Below are 23443 nucleotides of genomic sequence, written 5' to 3'. Positions count from 1 at the left end.
TGGCCGGAAAATATTGCTGCCTTGGGGATAACTGCGAGGCCAAGCCACCTACCGCGCCTTAGGACGCTCGGTGGGCAAATGGCCAAGGGTTGAGTATACTGCTCAACTTGGATCTCATCCCAATAACAATGTTAATTATATGATAAATACCATGCATTACTAATATACGATCGAGTAAAATCGTTAACAGCCTGAGATATTGCGTAGATTACAAAAGTTTATGAAGCATAATTAGATTTACTTATAGCGGTAAGTAACATAAAAGCCAGTCTTTTAATACGACTAAGCTGGTCATTAAGGTAGAAAATTTTAATTTAAGGGATCATTTACGTATCTTAAGGTTATGTAACCGAGATGGATTTAAGATTATAAAAGCTTAAGTACGTTACGTGGAATAAGTCTTGACTTGAATAAGTACTTAAGTAAAGAACGGGCACGCAAAAAGAGTTGGGACTAATAAAGTTGTTATAATAAATATTATAAACATAATATAATAAATTCCCGAAAACACTAAAAATTAACTCCTTAAAAAATCTTAGCCAAAAAACAATGCTATTCTGGTGCAATTGGGGGAATTAGACAACAATTCTGAAGCAAATTTTTATCTAATTAGAGCGGGCTGGCTCACCGCCAGACGCAACTCAATTGTCTTCAGTTAATTACATTTAAAAGCACATTCGTACGTAAATCATTCAAAACAACCTCAGACGGCTTATACGAATGTACAAAATGATTTTTCACGAAACCCCCTGAAGCGAAGGAAATAAATGAAGTGCTCAGTTCTCACAACCATCAGATGCGAGGAGCACTTTGTCTCTTATGACGTGCGATAATAAATGATGAGGTGCTTTGATGCAGAATAATGTCCAATATCACGGTAACTTACTTTGCATAGGAAAAGCTCTAGGCTCAATGTACTTCGACGGGAAAAGCCACTGTATTATTTTATTGAATTTGATTTATAGACATTTATTGATAGTATATGTAAAGAGGCGGCTCATAATAAATTGTTATGAGTATTTCGTAATGTATTGGGTAATATATTACGGATTATTGTAGCATCAAGTTTAACGTCCCTTTGTTAATTTAGTGGTTCTATGAAATCTCCGTCCGAGTTATGGATTTATACTTGGCTCGTACAAATTTACAATTCCAAGAACTTTCGCGGTAACATACAATTAAACATGTAAAATTCTCAAACAGTTTAATAGAATTTATTCTCCATTAGGAAGTAAAACTGGCGCTTTGTTTACTTGTTAACGCGTCTCTGACAAGTTAAGGGTGGGGTTCCATTGTAATGAAGCGAGCCAGAGCCATTCAGAATAGACTAATCATATTATCAATTACAATGGAAGCGAGGCAAGATATTGATTTTAACTCACAGAATAGAAAAAACGAGAGGAAATGTAATTTATTTGTACTTATCACAGTTATCACAACCAGTGTCACCGGAAATGCTCGACACACTTTGAAATCTTTGGTGATTATCAACGCTATAGAATAATAGACTCAACAAACAGGGACAGGTACGAGATTTAAATGAAAATAACAAACAATGTGCTCTTGGAAGAATATAGCTGTCACCCAATAAATGTTTTTAAAATATTGCATTGTACAACTCTAAGCAAAAGCATTTAGATATAACACGCTAAAATACGCGCTTACAGAACTACTGAATGATTATCAAATCAAAATTTGATAACTAAATTGACGTAACTATCTTCAGTTAAACTTATTCCTGATCAGCGTCTCTCGTTGACATGCCATTTCTTTTTGTTTTTCTATTCGGTGTTTCAAACAATTCGATTATTATATTATCTTCACTTCTTAACGTTTTTTCTGTGTATCTAATATGTGTAAATAAATGTCTCTCTCTCTCTCTCTCTTTAACAGAAACTCACCCGTTACTTATTTTAAAGACAGTATTTACACGCACTTGTACGCAAATATTGTACAATAATAAGACTAAAGTACATAATATTATGACGCCAACTTATCGTACACTACTCTAAAATTTGCAGCCTGATGATATAAAAAAAAACGGAACTCTACAGAAAACAGACTTAGTACTGACCAGACCGTTACGAAGCAACATTGCAGTGCTATCTACTCATCGATCTAAAGTGCACGCTAATATTCACCAAATAGATATGTGAATAGTAAGCAGGCTAATGGTTGTGTAGGTGCTGTGTATCATCTTGATAAAGTAATGGGTTCCCAAAGCAGTGAAAATGTTTCGAAGAAGACGCTGGACATAGTTTGACGGGTACAATAACAATGATGTTTCTTAAAAGCCCGAACTAGGGCTAAGCCAGGGACAAGACGAACAGTACAAGTGCTAAATGGTTATTTGATTGATGTTCATGAAACGTAATTTTAGTGCTTTCAGTGGGGTATGCCGGGGAACTATAGTCCTTCGACCAAGCGATTGGGACGACACATTTGCCAGCTAACATTATTATTACTTTAGTGATAAATCCATAGATAGCGGCTGATTTTCGACTGTACAACTGACAGGGGTAAGTGTAGGGTTGGTCTTAATCTAAGGGTCTAATCGCTAGTATCTATTGTCATGCATCCTAGGTTCGTTTTATGTTTAACTACAGTAGTGCTGGGTGTTTAGTTGTGTTCTTTATTTTTCTTATTGCTTTAGTTGTACAGCCGATGGTGCCTTGGCGGTGCATTATTGTTATTAAATTTTGAAGCCCACCGTTCTAACGTAGGTAACTGTGTCTCCTGTGGCTTCAGTGAACGCGCGTCTCAAACGCGCTCGTCGGGTCTGGGAGAGTGTTTGCGGACATAGGAGCAGCCCCTGTAGGTTAAAAATATAAATCAAACCCGTGTTTGATTGGACAAGGTTATTTTCAGGACCCGTCACAAGATTACACAGCACGTACACGATAACTTTTGAATTGAGAAATCAATGTTCAGTTAACATTTATGTTTTTGTGATTAAAAATGTATTCTTATGTCTGAACGTTAATGGACAAGTAAAGTGTTGTTTATTTACATTAGAACATTGAACAAGCAACTCGGCTGAGTCACCTATTTGCCTGATTTTGTATCGAATTGTGTATAATAAATGCTAAATACTAAAGTAAAACTTTTTATTCTAGTTATATTTATATTATCATTAATTAACTTACTTGTACATATAATTCCACCACTACTCATACCTATACTTAATTGATTAATTAATTCTAACATCGTAATTAAGTGCGGGCTAAGGTTTAATAAGCGAGTTCAGAATAATAATTATCTTGTCAAAGTTTCTAATTGTTTTACGTATTCGTTAAAAAGCCGCAAGTTGTTCTGGTGGTTATTTGGGAAGGCTCATTAACAGCCGCAGCAGTCTAAGGGGGGTTTCACACCCAACAATAAAAAAATCTGCGTTATTTTAAGATAAACCAACTCGATTCATATGAGAATTTATCAAGCGTAAGGGATATTACGATAAGTTTACTTATCGTTGATTTACGATTTGTTTTTATCAAAGCACAGTTATGAAATAAGTCTTAAAGACAACAGACACTATACGTTTTAAAAATTCTTGGGAGATTTATCATTTTTAGTTAAAATTTAATCTTACTAAAATGTTGCAAAGCATGCAGCATTGTCATTATGGTACGATCCTTATGAAGCAACTCGGCCCAAAGTTTCCCCTCTGTAGTTGGCGAAACCGCCGCTCAGGCAATTATACAGCTGTTTTCTTCCAGCAATTCACTTAACGTCCTAATTAGATAGCTTTTCTGGACTTGCTTATCAAACTGTATGCTCAGCGTTTTCATATTTTTACAAAAACTCAATTTTCACTGAAAATGTTCCGCTCGGCCAATTTTTAAGCCCTCTCGTAGTCGCTAATAAGATTTTCGTCAGAGTTTGTCAGCGAAAACGAGTATAATACTTACTTTTGGTTGTTATAATTCTTCGGTGTTTTAATGAATTGAGTAATGGAAATGGTATGGAATGACTGACTAACTACCTATGAATAGCGTTTACTCCGTTCGTACTAGCAGCGCCACCTAGTTGTCGACAGACTTACCTGTTTGAAGGGTCGCATCCCTCCATTGATCCGCAGAGAGTCGGCGGCGATGCCCGCTATTCCGTCGCCCGGTTCCCTGAGTTGCCGCAGTGAGGCGCTGGGGTGGTGGTGGGCGTGATGTGGGCAGTGCGCCGCGCATGCGCTAGACTCGGGTTGGGAGCTCTGGCGAATGATTCTCGTACTTGTCGCCGGTATCAATAAGGCTGGTGGGTGAATCACTGGACAAGTGCTAACGGCATGAAGCGAGCTGCAACCGCAAGGGTAGTGCAAAGATGATCGTACGCTCTCCCGCGACACAGAGCGCGCTAGTTGTAGCGCTGACATAGGTGCCGTGGATTGCCGCCTCTCGCAAACGCGACATCTCGAGTACGTGTGTGGAACTAACTGGCAGGCTGTCACTGACCCTCTGTGGGAGCAAGTTGCTACGGGTGAAACCAATGTCTGCGGGCGGTCTGCAGGTTGATCCCTGCATTGTAACTCTATATCTGGCACACTTCTAGCAGCGCCATCCTCCATTCTTACGGACGTTCCACTTTCCTCGCTTCCGGGTCCGCCTGAGAGTTGCGGTCGTAGGTGGGTGGTGCAATCCTGGCGCTGTAGCACTGGTTTGGCGGTTCTGTTCTCAGAGGGCACAATGACGGTGACCGCCGGGCCGGTGACCAGCAGGCTAGCGGTCTCATCGCTGCTGCCGTATCCGGAGTTTGTGATGGCTTCTGTACTGTCAGTTGGCGGAGCCGACATTTTGTCTGTAACAAATGAAATAAATTTAAATAATACAGAAGCTAAACCTAAAGGTAGCTTAATAACCTAACCTAACCAACAAAAAGTTGGAGAACCCCCGACTTTGTCACTTCAAAGTCTAATATCTCAAAAATAGCTAAACCGATTTTGATGAAATATGTCTAAGAACCATCGCTAGATAACCTGCTTTCAAATAAAAAACTGCATTCAAATCGGTCTACCCGTTTAATAGCTACGGTGCCGCAGACAGACACACAGATAGATAGACAGACATAGAGGACGAACTTATTACACCCCTCTTTTTGCGTCGGGGGTTAAAAATATTGTTGATCTAAGTTTCGGCGGTTAAATTAAAAAACAGACGAGACATGTTAGGTACGTCTTTAACGAACGCTGTTTTAAATTAATCCAGAATATTTAAAGTGGTGTAACGGTGAAGGAAAACATGTTGAGGAAACCTTCACAAACCTGAGAAGCAATTCAATGGTGTGTGTAAAGTACCCAATCCGCACTGGGCCCGCGTGGGAACTACTGCCCAAGCCCTCTCATTCTGAGAGGAGGCCTGTGCCCAGCAGTGGGACGTATATAGGCTGGGATGATGATGATGATGATGATGATTTAAAGTGGTACCTATTTGAGTTAGTCAAAACTGAACATCCACATAAATATTTTTCAGGATTATTCTTATTGTGGTTGATAGTATCTTGTATCTACCTAACATAGGAACATTTAAGTCAAACATCGATTGACAATGGTTACGTTGCTCTGGAGATGAGCTCTGGTTGAGTTCGGAACGCGTCAATGCAGTCTGGTGGTGGTGGTAAATTTGTTTGTGTGATTAGTGTGTGTTCTTACTGTGTGGAGGTGGAGGAACTGCATAAACACACATTTCTTGCATAAACGTAGCTATCATAAAGTCGTGGGTGAGCAAAGTTATTGTTTTAGTCATGACATACAACATGCAATATTTATCAATATACGAAATACCAAATAAAGGCAAATAGATATAAATATTGACTAGGATAAATACATACATACATACGTTACGTTACGCTTCGATAACATCTATTTCGGAAACGAGCGTTTTTCCGCCCTAAAAACCAATTACCCAAATACTTGCAAGTAATCTTGTGGGTTCTCATGGACTAATAAAGACGGCGTCCGCTTTCACATACATTTTTACACTAAGGGGCTGTTTCACCATCCATTGATTAGTGTTAACTGACGGTTAAATGTGATGCCGTCTCCGTCTATTCGAACAAAACAAATAGAGACCGTCAGTTAACACTAATCAATGGATGGTGAAACAGCCCCACATTACCATGCCTCTTAGGTGAGAATTATGTTCAAATCGATCTAGCTTGATCTTATCTCTGAGAAAACGCTTATTATCGAGTTTTAGCCCGAGCAAAGCTCGGTCGCCCAGGTACTGAAATAATTATGCCAGCAAAAGCATGAGTGGCACAAGCGTCGATTTATTAATAAATTATTTTATGTAGATATGTAAATTCTTTATTGTACAAAATAAGTAAAAAACAATAATTTTCAAGATAAGGGGGGGCCTTTGCCCAGCAGTGGGACGCGATGTGGGCTAAGTATACAATAATAATAACGGTACTAATGTAAGTGTTTTTCAGTCTAAGTCATTCCCTGCGCACGTGATCTTATCCGTAAAATTACGAGTAGTTTAAATCTTGGCACAAAACATTCTCAGTCCCCGTCAACATTGTTTCATGTGGCAATCTTATTTTTCTTTTTCTTACGTGAAACGGTAAAAGATTTTGTGTTGCCTCCATAGGGAGTAAGGTCGTGGATTACCTTAGCTTTTGTTGACCCAAAAGGATACCCGGTGTTAGATGAGGATAGATACTACAAACCAACTGTGTAGACGCAGAAAATTTATTCCCCACCGACGAGATTAGATGAAATGAAAGACATTGTAAATACTCGGCATGTTAATAATCTGTTTCATGTGCCCCTTATATGTCCTAAATATGTTAATAATTCTTTTGTTAATAGAGTTTGCAAAATTTATAATTCCAGTTTTTCTGAAGTTGATATATTTAACACATGTCTCCAAGAGTTCACGTCCCTAGTTAAGGATCAAATTGTTACTTAGTTATTATATACGTTACACATTCGCATGTTCATGTTAGTATTCTGCCTATATAGGTATCCATAGTCATTTAAAGTAATGTCACATTTTTAAATTATTACTTTACTTTATTAGTTATTACTTTATTTCTAAGGTTAGTAATATGTAATAATAACCTGTGGTAACTTTACTGGTTGGTGTATTATCTAAGTTTTCATTTGTAATCAGCCATATTGTACCGTTTGTACCCAAATAAACATTAAAACATAGCGTGTGACTTTGTAGTTTTGCTGAAGATACAGTTACATTCGAAAGGTTATAATGATGCGAATACGATATTGTTGTTGAAAATAATTTGATTTTAATTACGTAGTTATACTCGTATTAACAAAAAATAGATGAGCAAATCAATATCTAATTCAAACTATTCGTAATTTTTCATGTTCTAAGTAAATCAATTAACTTGTGTTTAGCTTATTTTTCATTATAAAATTCTATCCGAAATAATCGAGGTTTTGTTTGTACAGGTCCAATAGAATTGGCTGGAATAATATAGACAACACGTTGCTTGGGTTAAATAACTTTACTTGGGCAATGTGTACACGATCCATTGACACGTATGATCCTTTTGTCTACATACTCTCATGTAGAGACGGGTAAAGGGTAAAGTGTTATTAAAAAAACATATTCCTCTATTTCTGTTTTGACTTGGGTTTTGAATTCCTCGATATTTGTCAATTGGCTAGAATGGTCGCGTTTCTAGGGTTATATAGTTTTTGTTATCTCTTTGAGTCGAAGTGTTCGTTTGTGTTAGCCTCTTTACTTGTTCCTTTGTGTGTCGTATCTAAGGAGCTCCTACATCAAAATAACACAAAGTTGGGCATGATGATATACGTTTCAAAAATGAATAATTAAGAAACATTTTTTTTTAACATGGCTAGGTTACATTTTCGTCTTGAAATGCCGGTGTCTAGCTCCCGACTCCGTCATTCGATCAGCTCGATGGTACCATATTAGCAATAATGTCATCAAGCTATACTTAAGTTATACTTGTACAATTTTGCATGTAAAAGGATCCAACGTAAGTACCATAATAAACGTACCATTTGATTAAAAACAGTGATAAGTTTGGGTTGCTCTAACTTGACCTTTAGTTTGTGGTACTTATAAAAATTATATCTGCTTTGCACGATAGTTTAAAAATAACAATCGGAAGCTCTTAAACATATAATTATGTTAAAACTCATTTAACTTACATCCTATTAAAATGCGTTGCTTTGCTTGTTAGTACGTTAGTAATATTTAGTTACGTGCGTGTATGTTAATTTACATAGAAGCAAGAGAGGGATGATTTTTGCGTGAATACATAATACAGGCTTAATTTGTTTTCTTAACTGAAACATAGTTTTCCTACTAACTACATAAGTATCATTATATATTTATAACGTCGTGTTTTTTACCTATGTATTTACAAAGTACGGAATCCTCGGTGCGCCAGTTTGATTCGCTCTTGGCCGGTTTTTACCGAAAATCCCTAATTTAGAGAATAGCTCTTAGGTAATTATTTTTGTTCTTGAGTCTTGGAACATAATAAATATTTGATGATGATAATATTACCATTCAATGAGAATCCTTTCAAGTAATATTGTATACCAAAGGGTTTAGTCTCTTTACGCATTGCATTACCTCTGAATAGCTCTCTTGAGGAACGTTATGGACCTTTTAGAAGTACCTTAGCCTTTCTTGAGAACCTCCTTTATTTAATAAGCACTTAGCGGCATCTCAAATAGCGTATAATGAATTAATTCTTAATGGTTGTTGTGCTGTTTTTGATAAGGTTGAAATTACTATTTAAAGAAAATAAAAAGATTCGGAAAATTGGCCAATGGGCTCACAGGTAGGACCCAATTTTGGGATATGGTGTTTCAGTTCTAATTTTAGGGTTCCAGACGGTGTTAATAAGTACAATAGTATGTATGTATGTAAACTCTTTATTGCACATAAAAATAATAAATAAATACAAATAAAAATGCAAAGTAGTGTAGTAGTAGTAGTAGGTATTACAAATGCTCATATCTGTCTGACACAGGAATTTAAATCGTATTAAATACAATGGCAATGGCAAATGGGATTGATTTAACCGTGAACAGTCAGTGCTTAACCTGGCACCTTTTCAGATACACTACTTTTTGTGTCACATGAAAATTTTGAAGTAGCAAGGCTAAAACGCTGACAAATACTCAAGCTAGAACAAAGTCTACTCTTCAAGAAAGAGGAGTCTGCTCGATGGAGTACCCCTCTAAAAAGCAATTGAACTCATACATTATCTGATTCTGGCTGTATCATAAGCTGGTTGCAGATTTGAAAAAATAAATGAAAGATTTACCTAATTTTTTACGTTTATAGTTTTGGTGGAATCATAATTATTTCTAATAGCGTTAGCTGCAACGAATGTGTATCCAGAATCCCTTTGAGAAATGAGTTAGCTCGTTTCTAGAGTTCCGAGTACCCGAAAGTTTGTAAAAATATTTACAAATTTATTTAAAAATCAAGGGTTTCTTTCTTACTAAATATAGCTGGAACTCTAAATAAAACAGTGGTATATTAAGGACTATGTCCTTGTAATGTTCTTGGTTTAGCACATTGCATGTTCCATGTCATAAACGCTGTAGACACGTAGACGGACATCAAAGTACCTGGTGCTGTCTTATGTATATACAATGGACGCTAAAGTATCTACAAAGACGCCAAAGTAGTGTTTCCACGTCTCGTCGTAAAACAAAGTGATACTTTTCCTTTCGAGCCACACTCTTCACATTTCCTAATGCTCTTGCTAGATCGACGTTCAGTAGCGTTAAGTGCAGCAGAAAGAATATCTTTTGAGTAATTTTAAGTAACATCTTTAAATGGTCGAATAGTTATATCCCGCTGCTTCTCTACCGTGGAAGAATATAAAAACTGGCTAGCTCTACTCTCCATTCTATTTCGAAAAACCCTTTCTTAATACACCTCTATATGACCCTCGTAGAATATGTATGCCAAGTTTCAAGAATCTAGCTCCAGTGGTTTAGGCATTTTCTTTCATTAGTTGGTCAGGCACTCACGTTAGTCGTTAGTGTTATTTATTAAGAAAATATTAAATAGTATTTATAAAGACACTGAAAACGATAAATTCTACCGCATCGTTATTTTACTTAATCGCACTTAAAAAAACTGAAAACCTACTTTTTTCGTAATTAAACTAAGAAGGAAATAGATTCGGCACGTACGAACAATAAAAAATAAACAACTGAACAACTTTCAGATTCGTCATCATCATCAGCCGGAAGACGTCCACTGCTGAACAAAGGCCTCCCACTTAGAACGCCACAATGAACGACAACTCGCTACTTGCATCCACAGGTTTCCCGCAACACTCACGATGTTGTCACTGGTGGGAGGCCTGCCAACGCCTCGTCTTCCCGGTTCGTGGTCGCCACTCGAGGACTTTTCTTCCCCAACGGTTATTTGTTTTTCGAGCTATGTGGCCCGCCCATTGCCACTTCAACTTGCATATTTAAACTTACAGATTGGTACATAAATAATGTGCAATCATCAATTTAGTAAGTTTTATAAAGTTTGACAACCATCCTACTTCCGTTATGCTTGAAAGCTTGCGCTAATGAAAGTGTTTTTTTAACATAATGTGCAGTAACGTATAAACTTCTTGCAACCTTTGAATTTGCAACCTTATGTTCCCGTCTCACTTGTAGCCATGAAGCCTTCATTAGCTTAAAAGCCTGTATACGTATATTTCAACATGTGAGTTTTCTTTTTATTGCCATTTAGAACACGAACCGGTCGAGTTCCTAGGGACATTTATCTTGTTATGTTCCATACCCATAAACCAATATTGTAATTATGGGTCACAAATTTAGATAATTATATTTTAGAACTCAACCCACGTGGCCTAATTATTCTCTGGACTCTTTCTCCAGAGAATAGAACTTGCTTCAAAAATAAGGTTTTCGAATGATAGATGATTAACTTTAAGACTTAAATAGTTAGGTAATAGGTGAATTAGCGAGAGCTCAGAATTGCATTTGTAGTGGTTGTGCGGTTCCCATGAAACGGAGAATAACTTAAGTATTTCTCTTAATTTAATAAAATAACATACCCTTCTCTTCTTTACAAGTAAAATAATACTCAGTACTTTTTTTCTTTCATTCCCTAGCATTTAATTATTTATCTAAGCTGTCACAAATATTGATAATAATATTATGATCTGTAATTCGATCCATTTCCCCTTCTTGACATCTATATTTATTTTCATCACTTTCGACATGGCGATAATTATTATCCCTTTCCTCAGCAGTAATAGTATTTTTTTTCACTTGCTAAATTCATAATGCCTTGCATGTTTAATGAAACGTTTATTTTCGCCACAAATCCTTTAATCTATATGCATCTATGCATCCTTTGCATCTATGTGGTATTCACTAAATCGCTCTTTATTTAATTGATTAATTCATACAAACTGGTTTTGTACATCAACGGACTACAAGATATGTCGTGTTCTGACAACCACTCCATCTTTTGTTGTTTACAAGAATTTAACGTTGGAGCACGATTCAAAACTTTGTTGTGATAGCAGGCATTATCTACGATAAGTACGCTATTAGGTTTAAAGTCCGGTATTAATTTTTCTTTTAACCATTTCTCATAGTTGACAAAGTTCATCTGGGCATGCGACGACGGACAAGTACGTAACTTTTTCTAACTTGTAGAGGTGAATTTTTTGGTTGCTTTGAATTTGTTACTCTTTCTTACTCTCAGACACAATATTACAAAAAGTCGAGTGACCTTTTTAACTAACTGGACAGCGGTAAAAGGAGAATCAAAACTTTTCATCAGTTCGAGTTCAAAATATTTATAACAGTTCAAAATAATTTGCTTTCTTTGACTTTCAATCGGACCAAAATTATTTTTTGCCCTAGTTTGTAAAAAAACTTTGTAACTATCACAGTCTTACGGGCCCAGAGAGAATTATTTTGAAAATTGCGAGAATACAATAAAAAAATCAGCCATTCAAATATACGCACAACGTAAATAATATATAAAATTAGACACTGACATTATTTTAGAATTTTCTTCTTCAATATAATTATTACAAACCTCTGTTTATGCTGATATTATGGTAAAAGTGAAATTTTAAAAATATAATGCCTATACACACACAATACCACTACATGCAATTCCACGCTCTCAGTAGTTTATCTATATTTTCACAAGTAGGTACTGTTTGTTCATGGTACGTACTCATAAAGATGAAATGAATAATTAGTATGAAGTAATTTTCTCATAAATACTCAACTTCACAGAATTGTTATAAATAAGGTTAAAGTTTAGTTTATTAAAACTAAACTTTAACCTTGCCTAAATAATTCTCTAAACTAATTTAAATCAATCTGTGTATTACATAATCAAGTAAAATTTACTGAAAATCGGAATATGCCAAATAAATCATTATCTATTTTAACCAATTATTACGTCTATTGATTTTATAGCAAATTAACCTTTTGATCTCATCTGCACTTACCATCAGGTAAAGTCAATCGCTGATTTGTTTAAAACTAAAAAAACCTTACCTACTTTGTTCGCTATTATTCGTGCTTACTTACTATCTATTGCTAAACGGTATTTTCTTTATAATTCAACATTGTATCAAAAATCCCAGTTTCCAAGCTCTACACTTTAAACTTTTTAAACTTTTTGATTGTTATTTAATTTAAATAAATAAATATCGCGGGATAATTCACACCAATTGACCTAGTCCCAAAGTAAGCTTAGCAAAGCTTACATCGAATACCGAATCTTTCTATATACAACTTAACTTTAATCAGAAGAGATATGCTCGGCACTCTATTTAAAAGTTATTTAAAATTTAATTGCAAAAAGATTGGCAAGACAAAAAGTGCTCAATCACTGACCGGCCAAAGTTATGCCAAGTTGATCAATGAGCAAAGGAACTTTGTGCCCTTTAGACAGCGAAGTTATATTCAATTAAACGCAAAGTTTTACGGAGTTACAAGATTTTGCTATTCTTTTTAGGATTTCTTTGCCCTACAAAGAACCCATATAGTTACCGTCCATCCATCAACGGCTTAGCTTAAGGCTATTAGTGCAAGAATGCTGTCATTTTACATGGATATGCAGACAAAGTGCTAGAATAATATTTGGCGAAAAATAATCTTCAGATTTCCCATATTTATGGTACATAAAATATGGATGACTTTATTGTCTCGTCGAATCCATAGCGTGGGGTATCGTTAAATAAATATTGAAAAAAAAAGAGTTTGTTTAGTCTTTAGGAATCTAAAAAAAAAACATACCAAACTTTAAAGTGCAAATTTTTATTTTCTTTTTTTCCAAAGCTTAATTTTTTTTATGATACATAGTTTAATTTAACTGATGATAAAATAACGAAAAAAAAAACATAGCACGTGACCCGACCTACACTTGATAAATTTTTTAGACTGCAAATGAGGAAACGGTGTTGTGTTTTAGCAATTTCTCTAATTCCTTAACAATCTAGCTCGCCTATTTTAAGTAGGTATAGGTATAGAATTCGGGTAAATGAGCTAAGTATGTAGAGTCCTGTCAATTCATTACTCAAAGTGGATTGAAGATCCGTTGAGTTTCGAATTTTCTTTAAATACGGGTCACGTTAATAATAGCACATGTTTTATTTCTTTCAAGTAGAATTTTAACCGCCTTAAAACCTTAATAAAATGTAATTTTAAGATCAAGATTCTACTAAAAAGAACGTGCTACTATTGTGAACATTTAAAGCTATTTATTTTCAAGTTTTAGTGAGGCGGGCAATGTTACAGAAAATGCCAGCAAATTGTAAATCACTGGAAAATAGTTAAAGGTTGGAATTATTTTCTCCCATAATATCTAGAGGTAAAGGTGGAATAAATGCAGCCAGCGATTGGCTTTAGCCGGTTCGGATCAGGGGATTGGAAACCAGGTAGGTAAGGCTCTAGTTGGCTTGCGGCTTGCACCCGTATTTCCATTTTGAATGCAATCTGGAATACTGATGTTCCTTTTTGATATACAGTATGGAAAAATAAGTCGGGCCCTAGAGTACCTTAAATCTGTTGCTCAACTTAAATGAGACATTCCTTTATAAAAAGAAACTTCTGCATTCAAAGTTTTATAAAACTCGCGCTTGTGGCCTTGGACTCGACCCAACTTTATTATATAATGTTAGGATAAATGTATAAGATTTAAACAGAAAAATAAACATGCAATAGCCTTAACAGGTTACAGGAGTAAGAACATTTTGCTTCGGGCGTGTCATTAAAGTCTAAATTTAATTTTTGTGAGAATATAAATGACATAGAGGAGGGCGGGTTGGGGTGACACAGCAAATGTCAAAGTAATTAAGTCTAATACCTTACTAAGCTACCTGTTAATATGTATCTTCGGCTTCATTAGATATTGCTTAGCCGTCTCCCATGTACTATTAAAACTGCTATTTGAAATAACCATCCATGGACAAGGATTACTAAAAGCTTCAGTTAGCGGCATAGCTTGAATAAAACAGAGTTTGGATGAAAAAATTCGGTACAATTTGAGACATAAGTTCGCTAAACGCCATCTATTGATTGAAAACGAAGTAAACATAATATTTTTTCCCGAAACAAAACATTATTTCGTGGACAGCCCTCATTCTTTTTTAAACTTAAAATATTCGGGAACACATCATCAATATTATGTCTCAATGATTGATCTTTTTCTATCTGCACGCCAAGTTCCAGTACCGTAGCCGTTATCGCGATTGAGTTACAAACATGTCACATTAAAATCTATTTACATACTGTTAAATGATAATTACCAGTAATTTATGAAACGCAAGTTTAGTGCAAAGTAGAAGTCTCAGATAATTAATCAGTTTTTTGGCGACATAAAATTATTAAGGTTCATAAATGTGAAAGAGTTAACTATTGTTATATCAGATTTCCATAAAAAAACACTGAACTTAACTTCAGGAATGGCAAACTTACTATATTTTAAGTTTTCCATTGAAACTTTCAGCCATTTGGCCACAATTATGGGATGCCTCGGGATTCAAGGCGGAGGTCTATTTGAGATGCAGCTCCTTACGCAAACGCACATCCGTGACATCTTCGATACATGAAGATTAAGGGATCAAACTCAAATCCCAACAAATGGGGCTGTCAATGCAATCGCTGTTTAAGCTGCAGTAAAAAACACGACACCGATCAGCTTTCAACGATAGTGTACTTTTAATTCCGCAGATGCACAAACGTTCCGTTACAATACTCCCCCTTACGGAAAGTTTCGAAAGAAATGAGAAACTGCGCTGTCCCCAGCGTCTGTAAAAGAAATGATGATAGAGCCTCAATCTAAGACTCTGAAATTGAAAAACAACAGCCTAACTAAAGGAAAGTCAAAGCTATGCTTTACTAAAGTTAGCCTAGTGTAGAAACCTAAACTGGAACGGAACTTCCTGAAAGTAAAAGAAATTAAGAGCAATAACAATTAGAAAAGCTCCTAACCTATCTAACTAAAATGTCATCCGACCATAAGTTAACCGTGCTAATTTAAGATAACTTGCAACTCAGGACATGTCTTCTTCTTTCCTTGCTGAATTTCCTGCAGTCCGGAGAACCTATGCACAAAATCCCCACAATTTCATACATCCTCTTTCATTCATAAACTTCCAGTGTAAGACATCAGCTTTAGTTCTACTGAATGCCGCCTATTGTCATACTATCCCTGAGTCACTCCTGTAATCCCAGTGCGACTCGATATTTCCCCAAGATACCTTGAGTAACATTTTTAACATGAAATGCTACTCTATATTTATGGTCTTACACTATTTGTGTAAGTACCTTTTGCGTGCAAAAGACCTAAAAACATCTTAGAACCTACTAAGAAACTTATAATAATCTAACCTATTCTACTGTATAACCTTGGCATCGTTGGTGAAACACAAGTGGTACCACCAACACGTGAAACACGTCCTACGGCTGACAAAAGAGAACAACAAAAAAAAAGCGTTCCTCGACGATGACTCAAGCAGAAATTAGGAGGAGTAAATCTTGATATCTTAATATGCCATGAACCAAGATCCTTGCCATCATAACCGACCAGTTCGTAAACCAACGGTGACAGTACCTTTTTTACAATACACTTCATGTATTTGGGTGCTAGTTTGGATGCTTTGTGTTTATCTGCATCGCTCTGAATATAAGTTTACGCCAAACTTCTTGACCTTCCGATAATTTTACATCGCGCCTCCTTAAGTTGTAATACTTAGTATTCGTCGCGTGGGCTTTCTCTAAGTTTGATCGTACTTTTGTAAATATTTGTTCCAAAGCACCAAATTCACCCGCATACTCTTCCCTAGGCATTGCCACCACATACTCTGAGTCACCTGAGTCTTTATAAAAATCGCCATTAATTATTGGTTCTCTGCCGTGGACCAAGAAAAACGGAGAAAATCCTGTCGTTTCATTTACCGCACTATTTAGGGCAAATTGAATTTTAAAAATATTCTGATCCCAGGACCTATGGTCATCCTTTACATATGATGCAATCATTGTGGTCACGGTCTTATTGTATCTCTCCACCATGTTCATTTGCGGGGCGTACCTTGGGCCATAATGAATACGCGGAACCCTATATGTCTTCATCAAATTACGGAACTCTGATCCAGTGAATTGAACCCATTATCGGTAACCACTGTTTCAGGAATGCCGTGTGCTAAAAACACATAGTTTTCCATACTTTTAGCCACATTTGCACTTGTAGCCCGCCTCAAAGGAAATAACATCGTATATTTGGAGAAACAACAAGAAACTACTAAAAGATGTACAAAACCTGATCGCGACTTCGGAAGCGGTCCTACTAAATCCACGGAAATCACTTGAAATGGTCTATAACATTGTTTAGGTTTACCCATTTGACCTGGAGTGAGCGTCGTTTTATGTTTGTAGGCTGAGCATGTTGGGCACTTTTTAATAAAATTTAGCACATCGCGGTACATCCCGGGCCAGAAGAATCGTAAACTTAGTCTTCGGTGTGTTTTAAAAACTCCCATGTGACCTGATGTTGGTGGTTCATGATTCTCAGCAATGACCTTAGTGCGATTCGACTCAGCAACAACTTGTTTCCACTCAAACTCGTCAGTCAAAGAATATTTCCCCTTACTATATCGGTAAAGTACACCGTTTTCTATTCGATAGTTTGGGTAGTTCTTTGGGTATGAAATACAACCTTGGTAAACTTTGTTATACCACACATCTGTCGCGGTTGCTGACGGTAAGGTATTAATAACCTCTACTTTCACCAATCGAGACAGAGCGTCAGGTATGACATTGTCTTTACCCTTTCCTGTGCTCTATATTGAAATTAAATTGCGACAGGCGACATCCCCATCGGGCAAGACGTCCCGTTGGGTTTTCTAAATTCATAAACCATTTCAAAGACGCGTGGTCAGTGACGACAGTAAACGGCCTAGTACCTAGGTATGGTTCAAATTTTTCAACAGCATACACAACCGCTAGTGCCTCTCTCTCTGTCGCACTATAATTACGCTCATTTTTATTTAAAGACCTGCTTATATAGGCTATAGGATGGTCGTCTCCCTCCACGTTTTGCGTCAAGACGCCACCAATGCCATAACTAGAAGCGTCACAATGTACTGTGAACGGTTTATCAAAATCTGGACATATTAAAATGGGTGCCGATACTAAATGATTTTTTAAATCCATGAATGCGTTTTCCGCGTCTGTGGACCAAACAAACTTTGTTTTCGTACTAGTAAGTGCGTTCAAAGGTGCAGCTATTGTGGAGAAGTTTTTTATAAAACGTCGGTACCAGGAACACGTACCTAAAAACATTTTTACCTCCTTTTTTCTTTGGTGTTGGAAAATCTATAACCGCACGCACCTTACTAGGATCAGTCCGTAAACCGCACTCGTCTACTATGTATCCCAAATATTTGAGTGACTTGCGAAAGAAATTACTCTTTTCAAAATTTATCGTTAGATTTGCTTCCTTAATACGCTGATATACTCTATTTAGTAATAATAAGTGTGTATCATAATCTTCTGACACTATTATTACGTCATCGACGTAGCAAAATACCAGTCCCTTGGTCACTTCACTACAAAAGGGTGTACCAAAAAGCATGTCCATAAGCCTTTGCTGACGCGCAGGCGCTCCAGTAAGACCGAATGGCATGACATTAAATTTAAACAGACCCTTTCCCGGTGCAATGAAGCTAGTTTTTTCTTGTGACTGAGCATCTAACTTTATTTGCCAAAAACTTGATTTAAAATCGACTGAGCTAATAAACTTTGCGTTTCGAAGACTATCTAGTATTTGGGGTATGTAAGGTATTGCATAAGCATCCCCTTTAGTAACTGCATTTAATTTGCGACAATCCAAACAAAATCGCCATGTACCATCCGACTTGGGAACCATAAGGACCGGATTAGACCACGGACTTTCACTGTGGGTTATTACATCCAAGCTAAGCATTTTATCCACTTCCTTATGTAATTCCCTAAGCTTTTCCGGTGACATGGGGTATGGTCTACACTTAATCGGTGGTGAATCGCCGGTATCAATTTTGTGTTCAATTAAATGAGTTCTACCCAGACCCTTAGTCTCGAAAGAAATTTCGTGAAACTTTTTAATTACAATTTCTGCCAATTCTTTCTGTTCTGATGTCAAATTGTCATAATATGTTAAATTATTTAATTGTTGATCAATTTGAGCCGCATTTCTAATAAATTCTGTGGGTTTCTTAATATAAGCAATTTTATCAAAAATTTCTGGTAATAACGAGAATTCTTTCCAAAAGTCGACTCCTAGGATAACATTCGATACTATAGTAGGTATAACGTGAAATTTTATCAATCTAGTAACCCCTTTAAAAGATAGTGGCAGTGTTATAAATCCTATTGTATTGCATACTGAACCATCTGCCACAGTGACAGTAGTAGCGGATTCTACCATTTGGTAGCCTAAATTGACAAAACGCTCGTGTGCACCATTCCCTATAATCGAGATTGCAGCGCCGGAATCCAACAATGCACAAATAGTCAAATCCAGAATATTAACATGTAAATAAGGCCGAATGTCGTTGTCGTCAGGTTTAAAAAGGACCGTGGTGACGGCATTGTTTTTAAAATATTGTGATACCATTTTTAACCATTTTGTACTATCAGTAGTTACGGCTTTTTCTACTGAAGTGCCGCCACGACCTTCACCAATTAGTTTTTTGGCTGTAAATTAAGTCTACACTTCGGGCACGATCGTGTCGTATACCCGAGTTGACCGCACTTAAAACACATAATACGCTTGTCGGTACACGCCTTAGTATGATGTGTATCTACCTTGCACCTATAACAATACATCTTGCCGGTATTTGACGGCTTTTGATTGTGAAACTGTGATGGTGGTCTGTACTGTGGCCGTTGGTCAACGAACTGTCGTTGGTGTTGTGGCGGTATATTTCGACTACGAGCACCATGACTAAAGGTGTTGAACGACCTCTGTTGTTGTACAGATGTAGATGCGACGGCAGTAAAGTCCTGTTTTGCAGTTTTACCTTTATAAACAAAATCAGGATTTAATGAAGACTGTTTTGGCGGTTCCGCAAATAATTTTCCTTTTTGACGTGCAGCCTCAATTATCCTACAACAACGACGTAAATCTTCGACGGAGTTAATTTGCTGCAATGCGAGCTGCTCCGAAAACGATGGCCTAATATTATGAAACAAGATTTCCAATTGCTCCTTATCACTTTTGGACTCGCAAGACGTGCAAACATACCACTCATAACCGCAAAGTAAATATGAGTCGGCTCGTCTTGTCCTTGTGTTCGCGAATGGATTTCCTGCAGTAGTCTATAGTCAAAATCCGTTGGTGCAAACTCCTCGAGTAACAAAGTGCTCAACCCCTTCCAAGACTGAAACCTGTGTTTATTTCCTCTATACCATAAAAGACCTTGATCGATAAACAAACAACAAGCTGAGTTAAACAACTGCTCATCAGAAATACCAAACGCTTGAGCACGCTCGTTTACCGCTTCTAAAAACGAATGAACACTTGACAAACCGTTGAACTTATTGTTGACATATTTTAGAAGATTAAAACCTGTAGACTCTTTTGTAACCTCACATAAATCAGCACAGACACCAGAACCGGTACTTCCAGGATCGCTTTGCTTTGTTAAGAACCTATTAATAATAACCGAACATTGTTCCAACTTTGACTTTAGATTAGCACTCATTTCCTTTTCTACCTGTAACTCAAGTACAGTTAACCTGTACAGTCGAAAATAAAGGTGACAGTACAAAGCTTTGGCACGGACTAACAAACGACTTCTTTAGTTTTCTCCAAAGAACTCAGCTTAGACTGTAACTCCTTCATTTTCTCTGTAATTACAGGCAACTCCTCACTAGCTCGCAAATCTTCACCTATAATTTCTTCAGGCAGAAATTCTGTGCATAATTTCTTAAGTTGTTTTCTCATAATGTAAACTGTATCTCCCGGTGTCTCTGCTCTAACACTGATCTCATATGTCAACTCATCTCGCAGCAACGAATGATAATTTATTTTCTTTAAATCCATGTTTTAGATAAGAAACAACAAAGTCCAAGTGTTATTCTATATAAGTTTGTTTTGTTTACCTATGTATGAATGTTAAACACAACACTATCTCTCCTCTATCCCAGGGGTTGACCTAACAAACTGAGTAACAAAATGCTGTTTACCACTAAAAGTTTACACCAAAACTCAATAAATGTTATTTATTATTTATATATTTTTATCAAGTATTTTAGTTAAAAGTAACTGCAATACAGTAAATAAAAAAAAAATTTGGTATGGTACTAGAACTCCAGTATCACTATTTAGTAAGTAATTATTTTAGTAACAGTTCTTACTTACTAGGTTGTACTTTAGAGTAGCTCTTAACCTAACATGCAGTTTATTTGTTTATGTAGATAATATTTGTGAAGTAATTTAGCAGAAAAACTGCTAAGCAAAACACTAACAACTTAGTTTAGTATTCGCTAACAACTAAGTTAATTTGTAACCCGGAGGTCTGTACCAAAATTTTATCACTTATTATTAAGTTTCTAAGTTAAAACTAACCTCTCGGCTAGTATACCTAGATATAATTTATAACTAACACAGTACCAAGAATAGATACTAAAAAAATATTTCTTTTGGTTTTTCCCTTAGAAATAATCATAAAAAGAATCTACTAGCATTAATGCTAGAAGTATTCCAAAAAAGTAATTATAATAATAATTGCTAGCTTTTGCTAGACAAAAGAACAATAAAATAATTGCTAGCTTTTGCTAGACAAAAGAACAATTAAAATAATTGCTAGCTTTATTCAGTAGCAATAACAAAATAATCCCCAGAACAACTCAAAGCTTATGGAACCCCGCTTAACCTAATTTGTATTAAAATTGTCACCTAGAACACTACAAGCACATCAAATTCACTGTTTGTGATGAAAATAGATCATAAAATGTTTAGATTATCAGGTCACTATGACTTAAAGTTGACCTTTATGACAAGTTTGTTTGTTATGTTGTTTATTCACACATTACCAGTTGGCACTTATTCTTATGTACTTAAATATGTATACCACATATGTTTGTTTGACTATGTTCAACAATTATAACAAGATTTTATTTTATTACTGATTAATTTACCATAATTACTAAAAGAAAGGTGTTTCTGTAATTAAACTAATGTTTGATCTTTAAATTTTGAAATGTAAATATCTACTAATTTAAGCACTTTTCTTTATTGCATGTAAGCCAACTAAGCAAGCACAAGATTTGCAGAAAACAAGTTTATATGACATGCAAGTTGTTTAATAATTGTTTTGTTTTCAAATGTTGTTGTAAATAGTATTGTTTTAATAAGATAATTTCACTGAATTTAACACTTGTTTTATTGTTGTTTGACAGAATGTTACACTGAAAGCAATAGCTATTTATGAATCTTGCAACCAACAATTTCCTTATGTATCAGTATATCTCATATATATTAATAAAAACCTGTTGAACACGGTCTTGTGAGAAAAAACACAATATTTATTTTTATACACTGTGGTCAAGTAAGGGTAACAAAATGAAAGTCTCTAGCAGCTACAACACAACAATACAATCACTACTATGAAATTGGATTATTTAAGAATAGAAATGCCAGCGTGCCATACGCTTCTTTTATTGACAATCCAGTCTTAAATATTATCCATAAGAAAGCAACAATTATCCAAACCTAGTGGGCGCCATTGAAGCTGGCTCAACTGGCATGGAAAATTAAATAAAAATACTCTTCTGCAGTGAAAGTCTTTAATCAGCGAAGGTGGAATTTTAACACTGGTTCTTACATATGGTGTTTGGATAAATGTAAGGTCAGACTCCCAAGACAGAAGAGAAACAGGGTCGCGTTAACGGTTCGCGTTGTTGGACAATTTGTTGCTTCTTACTTATTATGAAAACTACAGTGTTTATGGTTGCTGAGAGATCGAAATGACTTACAGGAGGGCTCTTCTCAAACCTGACAGGTCACACTCACTCCGTGCTTCTACCGTCCGGCTGTCCTGTGCTTTGTCTCCTATCTCTCGGCTTCCACTAGATATTGATGAGCTGTCCCCAAGTACTAGTTAAAACATGCTATGTGACATCAACCATCCATGGTGACGAGGACTGGAGTAAAAGCTTCAGTATAGCGACATAGCATGAAGAAGACAGCGATAGAGATGAAAATCAATTCAGTACAGTACTTTCAGTACATACAGTTCAATAAACGAAACTGAATATGAAACTGAAATGAATATGAAAAATAATATTTTTTTCCCTGAAACAAAACATATTTTGTTACAGCCATCATTGACTACTGGTTTAAGAGTATGTAGAAAGGCATCATCAATATTTACCTCGAAGGATTGATCTCTTTTCCTTTCCCACCCCTAGATCCAGTACTGTATTATTTCAAAATCTCTGTAACAAAATGTCAGCATTAAATATCTAACTTTACAGCACTGTTGACTGAAATTGCCAGTCTTTATGATACTCACCAGTGCAGTGTTGACGGCTGAAGGAAATCAGTTCCAGGCGACATAAATTTTAAAGGTTCCATAACCTGAAAGAGTTAACTATTGTTACTATCAGAAATCCAGAAAAAAACACTGAACTAACTTCAGGAATGACAAACTTACTATATTTGAAGTTGTTCCATTACAGACTTTCAGCCATTTGGCCTTACAATTATGGGATCCTCGGGATTCCAAGGCGGAGGCCTATTTTGCCACGCAGCTCCTCTACGCAAACGCACATCCGCCGACATCATCGATGACGATGAAGGATCAAGCTGTCAAACTCAAATCCGAAACAAATGTCACTGTCAATGTCACTCGCTGTTTAAGCTACAGTAAAAAATACACGACATTGATGCTTTCAACGAAGTGACTTTTAATTCCGACAGAATGCCGCAAACGTCCGTTACAAGAG

General features: G+C 36.2%; 1 protein-coding gene across 12 annotated transcripts in view; it reads right to left on the bottom strand.

Moving 5' to 3' along the window:
- The window catches only part of SK (small conductance calcium-activated potassium channel), a 240618-nt gene that overhangs the window by 139609 nt on the left and 77566 nt on the right, over window positions 1–23443 (bottom strand). For 7 of the 12 annotated variants that reach the window (XM_074104326.1, XM_074104329.1, XM_074104325.1 and 4 more), the window contains exons 2-3: window positions 4043–4788; window positions 2711–2812 (exon numbers count right to left, since the gene is read on the bottom strand). In XM_074104326.1, coding sequence (XP_073960427.1) covers window positions 2711–2812; window positions 4043–4783 — 843 coding nt within the window. In that variant the 5' untranslated portion in view covers window positions 4784–4788. The remainder of the gene's footprint in view (window positions 1–2710; window positions 2813–4042; window positions 4789–23443) is intronic. The other 5 variants (XM_074104330.1, XM_074104335.1, XM_074104334.1 and 2 more) reach the window with 1 other exon arrangement.

This window comes from Choristoneura fumiferana, chromosome 21, assembly GCF_025370935.1.
Source record: "Choristoneura fumiferana chromosome 21, NRCan_CFum_1, whole genome shotgun sequence".
Lineage (NCBI taxonomy): Eukaryota > Metazoa > Arthropoda > Insecta > Lepidoptera > Tortricidae > Choristoneura > Choristoneura fumiferana.
The sequence above is the reverse complement of the archived record's forward strand: the minus strand, read 5'-3'. Positions and strand labels throughout refer to the sequence as shown.